We start from the raw sequence: 13,832 nt of genomic DNA, 5'->3' as shown, positions 1-13,832 counted from the left end.
TTTTTCCCTGTATGGTGAATTTTGGTTTGAAACTTTGTTTTGTGAATAAAATCTAAACCACTTTTGCAACTCGGTCCCGGCTTTTCCTGACCGTCCCGTAACAGAGAATCATCTATACTATTTCACTTTCAGTTGTGATGACAAATCTTTTGGAATGCCAAAGCTGTTTGAAAATGATCAAAATAGACTCTTCGGGACTCACGCTCACAGATGTTTGGATCTCTAACATCTCTCTCTGGGTGTTGGAAGTAGAATGGTTTGCACTGCTCACAGTTGTATCCAGCTGTATTGTGTTGACAGTCATCGCACATACCACCACTTACATTTCCTGAAGCCACGTAGACAGCCATGTCAAAGTGACATGAATCCGCATGCTGGTTGCAGTTACACCCTGTGAAAATAAGAGGAATCTGCATTCAAAACATGGATTGTATCGCATCTTTATTTAATAAATACAATCCAAGTCACTCAACTGTGATGAAGTTCAGATCTTCTGTGAAATGTAATGGTGACTTTTAATTTTTTTTTAAGAACTTTTGATGCCAACTTACCAGTCTTGCTCCATTTTCCTCTAACAGTTTGTAATAAAAAATAATATAATTTTCTCGAAAATGAAAATTTCTGAAGAGGTTCCGACAGTAGATTTGCTGTGATGGTTACAAAAACACCTAAGAGGCAAAACACACGGGAGGCGACGAGCGAAGGAAAAATGCGAAAGTCATTGACGTCGAGCTGAAAGCCAACACATGTGGCACGATGCGACTGCAGCGGCAAGCGACAGCAACACGCGTTGCCCTCTGCCTGTGGGTCATCGCTTGTCTCTGATTGGCTATGAATTTGGAGGGCATTTCAAAATTTTTGGTCTTTTCTGAGCATCAACAGCTTCCCATAATGCAATTTCTTTTATTTATGTAATCATGCCGAGAGCTGTCATAAAGTATGTGCTGTTCGCACCGTACACTGCTAAAATGACAGGCTCCTCCATGTTGACGTTTTTTTTTTTTTTTTTTTTTTTTTTTATGACAAGCAATGTTATACAATCATTAAAACAGCAACTGAACAAGAGATGTGAGAGAAAAAATCATTATCCATGTTGACAGGTTTTTTTGTTTGTTTTCTTCCCCATGTTGACAAATTGTGGTGTGTTGATGTCAATTTCCGAGTTGACCAGTGTTGGCCAGTGGATTTGTTGATCAATAAATCTGTTGCTGATTGGATGTAATGCCAGGCGACAGCGACAGAAATAGAACCATTTCCTATTTCTTATATCCTGTCGCTGGTCCGCGTGTGCACGTGTACGTGTATGTGTACGTGTACGAGCGCAAAATTTCACATGCATGAACGCCGTGTGTCGCTTCGCCGCAAGAGGGTTGGCGATTTTCGCCTCGTCACGTTCATTCCATAGGAAATGTATTGAACGTGAGCGACGTCGCCTCCCGTGTGTTTTGCCCCTACGACAGTTCCTGTTAATTATGGGGTGTTTTGGAGTCATTTCCTGTTGTTTACAAGTCACTTCCGGCCCAAAAAATTGATATAATTGGTCAGAACGAAGAAAACAACAGTTTGCATATGCAGGTTATGTTGTCCTGAAAAAGGGACCCAAATAGGCCATTGTGGAATTTTTTATTCTTTAAAATATAAAGGCAACATCAAAGGCATGCAAAATCGGACAAAACAGGCCCGGACCTTAAATGGTTAACATTAACACGGGCTAATTGTTAATGAAATTGATGTCGTGTGAACCAGTGTATACTCACTTTTGCAGGCATTGGTATGACGTCCCTCAGCTGGTCTCCATGGTAAGTCGTGGTAGAAATCTTGACACTGTTCACAATTCAGTCCTTTGGTATTATGATTACACATGCAGTGACCATGAACCTGGCAAACAAAATCATGAAAAAAGTGGTCAAGCTTAAAAATGTTTACCCAGGCGCAGGACGACCAGATGTGTGCGGATGAGACCTTAGAAAAGTTGCCGGTGGGTCAATGTTGAATGACTGAACGAAAAATGACAGGGGGAAGAAAGTAATGTCTACATAGTCTTTAGTGGAATGTCTACACAGTCTTTAGTGGCTCTTTCAGATGGGCCTGGTCATAGACTTCACCATCACTTGAGTAGAGAGCTCCTGCAGACATTGGGCCATGCCTTCCCATAGGGATCCGGGGCAGGCACAGCATCGTGCAGCTTTCACTGCTATAAACTCAAACACACGCTGCGTTCAAACGAGTTAGATGGAAAAGGACTAAGGTATTACTGCATACATAGCTTGATGAAGCCAACAGCACCACATCATCTGCAAAAAGCAAAGATGCAATGTTGAGGCCACCAAACTGAACCCCCTCAACGCCTCGGCTGCACCTAGAAGTTCTGTTTATAAAAGTGAACAGGGACACGGTTGAACGCCTTCTCCAAATCCACAAAACAAGTGTACACCGGTTGGGCGAACTCCCATGCACCCTAGAGGACCCTGCCGAGGGCATAGAGCTGGTCCACCGTTCCATGGCTTGGATGAAAACTACACAGCTCCTCCTGAATCCCAGATTCGACCTCCCGATGGACCCTCCTCTCCAGCACCCCTGAATAGACTTTCCCAGGGAGACTGAGGAGTGTTGAAGCTCTTCTGACAGGGGATTCTGCCAGACGTTTCCAGCAGACCCTCACATTACGTTTGGGTCTACCAGGTCTGTCCAGCATCTTACCCCGCCATCGGAGCCAACACACCACGAGGTTGCAATCAGTTCACAGCTCCGCCCCTCACTTCACCTGAGTGTCAAAAAACATGCGGCCGTAAATCCGATGCCACGACTACAAAGCTGATCATCGAACTGCGGCCTAGGGTGTCCTGGTGCCAAGTGAACATATGGACAGCCCTATGTTTGAACACGGTGTTCGTTATGGACAATCCGTGACGAGCACAGAAGTCCAATAACAGAACACCACTCGGGTTCTGATCGGGGGGCCGTTCATCCTAATCACGCCACTCCAGGTCTCACTGTCATTGCCCACATGTGCGTTGAAGTCCCCCTAGCAGAACGAAGGAGTCCCCAGAGGGAGCACTCTCCAGCACACCCTCCAAGGACTCCAAAAAGGGTGGGATAGTCAGGACCCGTCATCCCACCCAAAGGCAGAGGGAGGCTACCCTCTCGTCTACCGGGGTAAACCCCAACGTACAGGTACCAAGACGGGGGGCAATAAGTATGCCCACAACTGCTCTGCGGCTCTTACCATTGGCAACTCCAGAGTGGAAGAGAGTCCAAGCCCTCTCAAGAGGATTGGTACCAGAACCCAAATAGTGTGTGGAAGCGAGTCCGACTATATCTAGTCGGAACGTCTCTGCCTCACACACCAGCTCGGGCTCCTTCCCCGCCAGAGGGGTGACATTCCATGTCCCAAGAGTTAGCTTCAGTAGCTGGGGGTTGAACCACCCCTTTCCCTTTAATTTCGACAAAGGCACAGGCCACGTTGGAATCGGCTTTTTTGTTTAGCAGTTTGTCCAAATACATATACTGTATATACTCTATAATTAATCAAAACTTGTGCCTATGTTACCTGGACTACAGTCATGTATTTATAAGTGGTTTTATTTGTATTAGCATTGATAATGTAGTGTGTTAAATGGAATTGCAAAAAAAAAAAAATGTAACTTTACAGAAATATCAAAGGGAGACAATTTGAACATTTTCCCTCCCCGACAACTTACCATGCCCTCCCGAACAGAGCCAATTTCTTGGACGGGTGCACACTCTGAGGCATGTCCGTAGCAGAAGCAGTTTCCTCGCACCACCATGTCATAGACTGCATAGTAATACTTTTCTTTAATCTCCATACGAGAGTCAAGCAGGTTGTCCCCAAGTGTGTGAAGTTTGGTAAACTTCACCCTTAGATTGGTGATTTTAAGCATATCTGAGAAACACATAATACTTTGCAATAAATAAATATCTAAAATTAGTGGATAACTACATACAGGGAGTCCTTGGGTTACGACGACATATGACGTTTCGACTTTGTGAAACGCAGGATCAGTGTTTCTGCTTAGCTAGTGCATGGTGCTTTTCTGAGTTTGTGTGCCTGTTTTGTTATCCTCCTTTTTTCACATTATGGCCCCAAAGAAGAAAGCTGAGTCCCCCAGGTCCAGCCAAAAGAAAAGTGATTACCATGGAAATGAAGCTTAATATTATAAAAAGATCGGAGAAACACCGACGAACATTGGTAAATAATATGCTGTGTTCAGACCAAAGTAAAATTATTGTGCGAAAAGGCCTTGCTCATCAGTTTTGTGTTCCACGAAATCAAACAACTGCCGGTTAACGTAACGTAAAACTAAGGACAGTAATGTACTGTAATGAATTGGATTGCATGTATGCTCCAGGTTGCAATGTTGTGTTTTCTGGGCTGTACCTAAATGCAGCGTGTGACTGATTGGAGTGAGAGAGGGAGGGGTGGCCGGAGTGAGAAGGCTGTTCACCGTAGGCGTGTTCTGTGCTTTCAGTTGCAATTAAACCATCGAAAACCCTAACTCTCCATACACCTCTCAACAGTAATGGTAAGTACAGCATATTAGGGTTTGGTTTGTGGGTGTTTGGATTGTTAGATGTTTTTGCCATGACTTGTCCTGGACCAGTAAAACCACCAGCCTAATCAAGAAGGCTCACAAGCATCTCTTCTTCCTGAGAACACATATGAAGAACCAGCTGTCTTCAGCTGTCCTAGTGAACATTTATTGCAGTGCGATAGAAAGCATCCCAAAGTACTGTGTGAAAGTCTGGTACGAAAGCTGCACTATCCCTTAGCACAAGGCTCTGCAGAGGGTGGTGAAAACTTCTCAACACATCACCAGGACTCCACTTTCAGCCATCACAGACGTCGAGTGGAAGCGCTGCAGGCATCTACCCGCATCATCCTGTAAGACTCCTCTCATCCAACCCACAGATTGTTATCCCTCCTGCCCTCTTACAAAATCATCAAGACAAAGACCAGTTGACTCAGGAACAACCTCTTCCCCAGAGAAGAGGTTGTTCCTCCATATCTCATTACAATACACTAGTTTACCCAACAACACACTAGATACATGTCTCAAGTGGAAGGATTGGAAAGGATGTGTAGGAGATTTTTGCGGAAATGGCTGGAAGTCCCTCCATCTTTCAGCACAGTAAACTTGTAAAGCAAAACCTCAAATCTAACCCTGACAGTTTCATCAGTTGTTGAGGAGTTCTAAGCAACCAAGGTAAGAGCAGTCAGCACACTCCTTGTGACCAAAGATGGGAGAGTGAGACACGCAAGTAAAACCAGCAAGTGCGGGAAAAAGTGGAAGCCCCAGCAAGCTCTAATGGAAGCCGAATCCCACTGGAAACATTAAGAAATAGTTGGTGTTGTGTGCCAGAGTCGCTTGGGTCTAGGGCACTACAACGGAAACAGATGGAGCAAGGCTGACGCCAGATCAAGAAGAAGCCTCATGGTAAAAAGACTCCGCAAAGCCGCAGAAGATCGCTAGGTGAAAGCGATAGGGCTTGCAGCTCAGGGCAGATGGGCACAATGGGCACAAGCCCAGGAGCGATCACAGTCCTAAAAGGGACTGTGGAACACTGACCAAGGAAAATTGAGTTTCATGTTGCGTTTCGTGGCAGATATGTTGCCCGCCCGGAGCAATTTGAAAACCTGGGGCCTGGAGAGTAACCCATCTTGCAACCAGTGTGGTACAGCTTGCTGCACACTGAACCATATTCTAATTGGTTGCCCAAAGGCACTGGCAGAGGGGCGATACAGGTGGAGGCATGACAAGCTCCTCACTGAAATTGCCAACTGGCTCAAACAACAACGAGTCAAAGCTAACAACAAGCAGACGCAACAGCCTAAAACTATAGCCTTCATGAGGTAAGGAGGCAAGGCCCCCAAAATTATATTATATCATATATATATTATATATTAGGGCTGTCAAAATTATCGCGTTAAAACGGGCGGTAATTAATTTTTTTAATTAATCACGTTAAAATATTTGACGCAATTAACGCACATGCCCCGCTCAGATTAAAATGACAACACAGTAAAATGGGTACTTGTTGTGTTTTTCGGAGTTTTGTCGCCCTCTGCTGGCGCTTGGGTGCGACTGATTTTATAGGCTTCAGCACCCATGAGCGTTGTGTAAGTAATTATTGGCATCAACAATGGCAGGCTACTTTTTTATTTTTTTATAGAAATTTTTACAAATTTTATTAAAACGAAAACATTAAGACGGGTTTTGATATAACATTTCTATAACTTGTACTAACATTTATCTTTTAAGAACTACAAGTCTTTCTATCAATGGATCGCTTTAACAGAATGTTAATAATGGTAATGCCATCTTGTTGATTTATTGTTATAATAAACAAATACAGTACTTATGTACCATATGTTGAATTTATATATCCATCTTGTGTCTTCTTTCCATTCCAACAATAATTTACAGAAAAATATGGCATATTTTAGAGATGGTTTGAATTGCGATTAATTGCGATTAATTACGATTCATGAATTTTCAAGCTGTAATCAACTCGATTAAAATTTTTAATTGTTTGACACCCCTAATATATATATATATATATATATGTGTGTGTGTGTGTGTGTATATATTAACCCAAATATGTCAAAGTAACACATTTTACTGCTGTAATTGCAATACTGTGAAAGCGGGATAATTTGGCTTAAGGTTATCATAAGGTCAGAATGTCATCCCGGCACATGCCTAGTCATTGGACAGAGGGACAGTTTTTATTTTTGCTGCAGGCAGTATCAGTTCCTTTGCTATGGTGTGGGGTTATTTTCCACTGAGCAACTTGGTATGCCACTTTATATGATGCTAACAGTGCTCGCTGGTTTACTAATGTAACACTGACAAAGCAGGACGATTGTTGGCAATATTCGGCAAGTTTTCGCTAAAAAAAGAAATCGAGCGGCTTATTAATGTGTTTGGTGTGTAATGTCTTTAAGTGACGTCATACGTGATTTGGCTTACTGCTGTCCGCTGCAAGCATTGTTAGACACAGTAAAAAGGCTGGTCTTTCCCCCTCTTCTACTGTATTACAAGTCAAAGCCAAACATCTTCGTCATGTTTCCTCCACTTAGCTCTTCATATCTCCAGTGCACTTTGCTGTGTGTTCTTGTTTGGTTGAAAAAAACTGCGCACTCTAAAATGACAGCACCATTATTTGAGGAGTACTGACCTACGTCATCGAGTTCCTACGCCCCACTGAAAGTCCCTACCTCAGAATTGGAACTAAAATGGTTCTAGGAACTCAAATTCCTGGTCCCTAGTTCCTACATGTGCAGAATGACATCATCATCCACCCAAAAGTTCTAGGAACTGCAGATAGTTCCAACAGTGTGAAAGTGGCTTAAGGTGAACGCGCGGAGTTTGCCCTTCTGTCCGAATTGCCAGGATCCCGCCATCCCGGGTCATTGGAGCTGCGCCAGCGCGGGTCCGGCGGTTCGGCTGGTGCGGCTCCGGCGGTCTGGCTAGAAGGTCAGAATCTTTCACCAGCTTTATCAGGTTTTTAGTCATTTATTTCAGAACTTGTGCATCACAACACGGATACTGTTCGCCGTAGCCGATGCCAACAACAACAGAACCTGGAAAGAGAAAGCAAAATCTCTGCTGCACCTCTCTCTTTCTCTCGACAGTCACACGGCGGCGCGTTCAGGACCAGCATGCAAAACACAACCACCACATTTGAACTCAATTCGTTACATTCTTATCATTATTACAATTTGTATTTATAATTTTTTTGTTTTGCTATGTGTAATTGCTATTTGTAATTGTAACTGGAGTATTTATTAATTAAGGATTTGGCGTACGTTTTTGCGCTGTGGAACGAATTAATCAAATTATAATATATTCTTAAGGGAAAATCCCGCTTCACAATCGACTATTTCGACAAACAAACCAGGTCCTGGAACGAATTAAATTTGTTTGTAGAGGTACCACTGCATGTACACATATACCGTATATATACGTATACGTATATTACATTTTTTACATCGCGAGAATTTTTTTTTTTTTTTAACTTGGTAATTTTAAAGCAAGCATTTTTGTATTTGAGTATATTTTTTCTTATACTTGTACTTTTACTTAAGTAATTTTTTGCACCTGTGTCTGTACTTTTACATAAGTAAAAGATGTGAGTACTTCATCTACCACTACTTTTTTAAAACTAAGTATTTTGAAGTAAATTTCAACTGTTACGCGGAAATTCGAATGACATCGCCAGTGTAAGAACAGAACTCGTTCGTAACTCAAGGACTCCCTATAACTTAAGTCTTTGGATTCATACTCTGGATTCGAGAGCTATATGGGTCATGGATCCGGAAAGCTGGGTCCAAAACTCTGAAAATGACCTGGAAAAACAAAATGAATATGTTGCTTAAGTTATCTCTGAGGTGTTCAGAGTTCATTTACATTACCTCTCCCTCAGTAGATGGCTCAATGTCAGAATAACGTGAGTCACAAATGACATCGTCAACCTTCTTCATGGGACCCGCAGAAACGTCAGGGAAGGATGTTTCACAATCATAGGCAAAGTAGCGATAAACCCTCCAGGTTTCCCCAAAGTCGGCCGAGCGCTCGATCACCATGGCAGCAGGACGAAACGTCTTTGAGGGAGGAGAGTCAATAAAAAAATGTTCATATAGTCACAAAAAATCAAGAATGATGTCAAACTAAAAAACATTAAAATAGTTAAAATTTCTTGAACAGCACTCTTTAATGTTTGAAGTAGGGCTGTCAAAATTATCACGTTAACGGGCGTTAATAAATTTTTTTAATTAATCACGTTAAAATATTTGACGCAATTAACGCACTAGGCCCGCTCAGACAGATTTAAATGTCAGTACAGTGAAAGGCCAACTTGTTAATTGTGTTTTATGGAGTTTTTCCGCCCTCTGCTGGCGCTTGGGTGTGACTTGCATATGTTATGTGGCGTAATGTCGCCCTCTGCTGGCGATTCAGTGCAGCTGATTATTTGGGTTTCGGCGTGCTTTTCTGACGTGATTACATGTCGACGCGAACTCACACTAAGAGACAGTGCTATTCAGACCAGCTAACGTCCGCATCCAGTATTCAGTGGCAGTTCTCATAGCCCCATCACACTGTTTTTGTCTAATACATGCATCGCTTGTGAGTTATATTCCTCCTTTGTTTATATTCATGAGCATTAGATAGTTATTGATGATGTGTATTTCAATTTGTTCACATATATGGTGAAATGCAGTTACATTGTTAGATGCTTGTGAGCTAATTGGCTAGTGCTACTGCTCAAACGGACACGAGTGTGTACATTTTATGTTATTTTGTGATTTATGCAAGTTATTGACACATTGCCTTGTTATTTTCAGTTTCACAAAAATACAAGAAACGTGCTCCTGTCAAAAAGAGATGACTTCAGTAAAGCCCATGCAACTTCGCCACACCGTCTGATTTCTTTTTGGAACTTATGTTCTCTATCTGTCAATTTGTGTACTCACACACATTGAGGACAGAATGGGGCTACTAGTTTATTTTTTGATTGAAAATTTTACAAATTTTATTAAAATGAAAACATTAAGAGGCGTTTTAATATAACATTTCTATAACTTGTACTAATATTCATCTTTTAAGAACTACAAGTCTTTCTATCCATGGATCACTTTAACAGAATGTTAATAATGTTAATGCCATCTTGTTGATTTATTGTTATAATAAACAAATACAGTCCTTATGTACCGTATGTTAAATGTATATATCCATCTTGTCTTATCTTTCCATTCCAACAATAATTTACAGAAAAATATGGCATATTTTATAGATGGTTTGAATTGCGATTAATTGCGATCAATTACGATTAATTAATTTTTAAGCTGTAATTAACTCGATTAAAAAGTTTAATTGTTTGACAGCCCTAGTTTGAAATCTAACACAAGTTGATTTCAACATTTCAATATGCACGTAAAAATTAGCAAACAATGCAAGCATACCTAAACTAAACTTTAGACTTCAAAATTTGGCTCATATAAAGATGAGCAAATTGTTCATTTTGAGTGGGAGGCTGTTGGTGAAACTCACTTTGAAGGTCATGATGAGATGGGTGAAGTGAAATTCTGCCTCCAGGTTAAGCTGGATTGTGACATTTTCCATACCTGTGTGCAGAAAAGCCATAATGTAGACTGTTCTCATCAACTTTCTGACTGTATAATTACCACCAGCAGCATCTGTCTCTTTGAGACAGATCTGACCAGAAACTGCATACCACATGGCCAGGCATGATTTTATCTTTGTCATGTGTATGATGATGAACGAGGGATGGACCCAAGTGCAGAAGTATTTATTCAGCATAAGTTTTTTCTCGATTACAAAAGAATTTGGGCGAAATTAACGACAAAGTGAAAAATCAACCCCACAAAAGAAACCTACTAGGGCAGAGAAACAAAGCAGAAGACAGGACATGAAAACCAGACGTCAAATGGATGACGATCTGATCAGGACAAGAGGTTGGTAGAGTGTTCAAAAATGTCACTCTACTAAGAATAGCGTTACTTCAAAAATAATAGTCAAGTAAAAATAGTAATTTAAAAAATTACTCAAGTAAAAGAAGTATTCTGTGATAAGATTACTCAAGTAATGAGTTACTGCTCAATAAAAAATTTTTTATTTTTGCTGGCACTTTAAAGACACCACGTGATTTTACATGCCAGCGTGATCATAGGACGCAGCATGACGCGCAACTGCAAATTTTGTGTGCTGTCATGTGATGGTATTTTTAAGTCTGATTGGTAAAATGGAGTCAAGATATTATTGTTGCTGCGTCTCTTTGATGAACCTGGCAGAGGTGCAGTGGGTATCTCTGGCAGAAATAAAGTAAATGAAGAATAAAGATTCTAATGTGGCCGAAAGTCTTCGCACATCTACTCAAGTAAAATAATAAAGTATAGCGTGGTAAAACTACTTTAAAAAGTAAATTTTGCTCAAAGTTACTCAAATAAATGTAATAGAGTAAATGTTACGTCTTAATAAAATATGTCAAATGTTTTCTCCAATAGAGGGCACTGTGACATTTTCATTTCTGTAGACTTTTTTTCGTAGGAATTTGATGATATGTGTGTGTGTGTGTGTGTGTGTGGGGGGGGTTATTCAAAAAGAATGTCAAAATCATGTGGCAGATGAAAAAAATGTATCCATTTTGCGTGATGACGTCAATCGCAGCCCCTCCGTCGCGGCTGACGAAGCATACCAACTCTCTCAATAATAGAGGGGTGAGCCAACAATTAGCACAAACGTAGCACAAATGAATAGCACCCCTTTAGGTCCATTTTACAGTATATGGGGGGCTGCAAGTTACTTCATCACTTGATATTAATATCGCAAGCCCACCATTTACTCCAAAATGGACCATTTGTTTGTGCTATGTTTGCACTAGTTGTTGGGACACCTCTCTGTTATTGAGATAGTTGGTACGCTCCGTCAGCCACCGGAGTTGGATATCGAAAAGCTACGAGAGACGTAATCACTCGAAATTAATATCTCAATTAGGGCTGTCAAAATTATCGCGTTAACGGGCAGTCATTTTTTAAATTAATCACGTTAAAATATTTGACGCAATTAACGCACATGCCCCCCCCCAAACAGATTAAAATGACAACACAGTGCAATGCCAACTTGTTACTTGTGTTTTTTTGAGTTTCGCTGCCCTCTGCTGGCACTTGGGTGCGACGGATTTTATGAGCTTAGGCCCCCATTAGCATTGTGTAATTATTGACATCAACAATGGCGGGCTACTTGTTTATTTTTTGATTGAAAATTTTACAGATTTTATTTAAACGAAAACATTAAGAGGGGTTTTGATATAAAATTTCTATAACTTGTACAAACATTTATCTTTTAAGAACTACAAGTCTTTCTATTCATGGATCGCTTTAACAGAATGTTAATAATGTTAATGCCATCTTGTTGATTTATTGTTATAATAAACAAATACAGTACTTATGTACCGTATGTTGAATGTATGTATCCATCTTGTGTCTTATATTTCCATTCCAACAATAATTTACAGAAAAATATGGCATATTTTATAGATGGTTTGGATTGCGATTAATTACGATTAATTAATTTTTAAGCTGTAATTAACTCGATTACAAATTTTAATTGTTTGACAGCCCTAATCTCAATATGTCAAAAACGATAGCCACAGAAACCAAAGTTTTTACAGCACATTGACACTGTTTATTGCCATTTTTAATCAAAAGGGAGGGCTGACTTACCTCAGATTGACCTATAAAAGAATTATTATATATCTCAAAAACAATAGCAGTACAAACTATTTTTTCAGCACAAATGAACACAACACTTAACACAAAAGAATGACATAATTTTTACATAAATTTGCATCTAATGGGGGGGCAACTTCACAGAGGTTGAATGACCAGATGTTTTGATTAATATTGCTTTTGCATTGTTTTTGCTCACCATTCTCAGATTGCCACCAGGTCTTCAGTCTGTTTGGCGCAAATGTGGTTACAACATTCTCAATGCGATGGCTTCCCGTCTGATTGGTTGGTTCACTGTAGGGGGTCGCTGAGTCACACATGAAACATTTTTTTTCCTCCTAACATTAAAAAAAGAGGGAGAGAGGCACACAGTGAGAAGGCAAATAGGGGGTTTATTAAGGGTGGCATTCCACAGATTCCTGTGTTTCTTTGTGTCTGGATGAGTTCAGAGTCAATACAGCGAAACTTGAGACATGATTTTTATCTAACATTTGGTAAAACAGGCCCCAAAAAGACGCCATCAATCAGTTTTAACACTTGAACTTCACAAGTTAACTTGACAAGATAACGTGATGCAAGCTGACCACCTGGATATATTGTTTTATACAGTATATGACCAGATATCTTTCACCAATAGAATAGTTTTCCCATGATTGCACCACCACATTCCAAAGCCGACTAATGAGTTATCACATTCCAAGGGTCACTTTTTTTAGAGAAGGAGACAACACATCAGCATTTCCCGACATACAGTAAAGTAACATTCTTTCATTTATTCGTATTCTGTGCCGCCTATCCTCACGTGGGTCGCGTCGTTTTGGAGTCGATCCAAACTGACTGTGGGGTACACTCTGATTTGTTTGCCAGCCAATCGCATGGAATACAAACAAACGACCATTCACCCTCACATTCCCACCTACGGGCAATTTAGATGTTGAGTGATTTCCTCTAGATTCAAAATTAATTTGTTAGGGAGTGGCTTTTTTTTCATATAATGAATTCCGGTTTACATGTAAATGGCCTAATTTGTTCCAAGCACCATATTAATTTTGATGTCACAAAGTTGGCGGTGTCCTGGTTGGCGCCACAATATGTGCTTGTCTGTCAATGTTCGTTCGAAATTGGAGGGACAGCGAGAACTAATATTGACTTAGATGGACGTACATCACTGTCAGTGGAATCCAAGTACATTGGCACCAATAGAATCGAAATACATGGCTGTCAATGGCGCCAGTTGAAGGTCAATGGGCTGTAATGGTAAGTTTTTCGTCGAATATCACAACCACACAGGCTTTTCTGGCAATGAAAATGAACGGGAAATTTGGACGTGCATCGCCGTCAATTGCATGGTCTTACTTGGGAGCCATTTGAATGTCAATGGGCTGTAATGGTAAGTGTATGGTCAAAAATCACAATTACACATGTTTTTCCTATTCATTGAAAATGAATAGGAAATTCGGACATGCATGGCCTGCAAAAATTGCTAACTGCCATATGCCAAAAGCCAATTTGCCATATGCCAAAAAAACTGCATATGCTAGAAGGCATTTAGCCGTATGCC

At 40.6% G+C, this 13,832-nt stretch overlaps 1 protein-coding gene across 3 annotated transcripts in view; it reads right to left on the bottom strand.

The window, feature by feature from the left end:
- Window positions 1-13,832, bottom strand: part of lamb1a (laminin, beta 1a) — an 80,839-nt gene that overhangs the window by 56,916 nt on the left and 10,091 nt on the right. For all 3 annotated transcript variants that reach the window (XM_057837370.1, XM_057837373.1, XM_057837371.1), the window contains 7 exons: window positions 12,471-12,609; window positions 10,074-10,147; window positions 8,438-8,626; window positions 8,308-8,371; window positions 3,702-3,904; window positions 1,758-1,878; window positions 203-391 (listed from right to left, as the gene is read on the bottom strand). In XM_057837370.1, the coding sequence (XP_057693353.1) occupies window positions 203-391; window positions 1,758-1,878; window positions 3,702-3,904; window positions 8,308-8,371; window positions 8,438-8,626; window positions 10,074-10,147; window positions 12,471-12,609 (979 nt within the window). The remainder of the gene's footprint in view (window positions 1-202; window positions 392-1,757; window positions 1,879-3,701; window positions 3,905-8,307; window positions 8,372-8,437; window positions 8,627-10,073; window positions 10,148-12,470; window positions 12,610-13,832) is intronic.

Source organism: Corythoichthys intestinalis, chromosome 5, assembly GCF_030265065.1.
Source record: "Corythoichthys intestinalis isolate RoL2023-P3 chromosome 5, ASM3026506v1, whole genome shotgun sequence".
In the NCBI taxonomy this organism is placed as follows: Eukaryota; Metazoa; Chordata; class Actinopteri; order Syngnathiformes; family Syngnathidae; genus Corythoichthys; species Corythoichthys intestinalis.
This window is presented reverse-complemented; position numbering and strand designations above follow the sequence as displayed.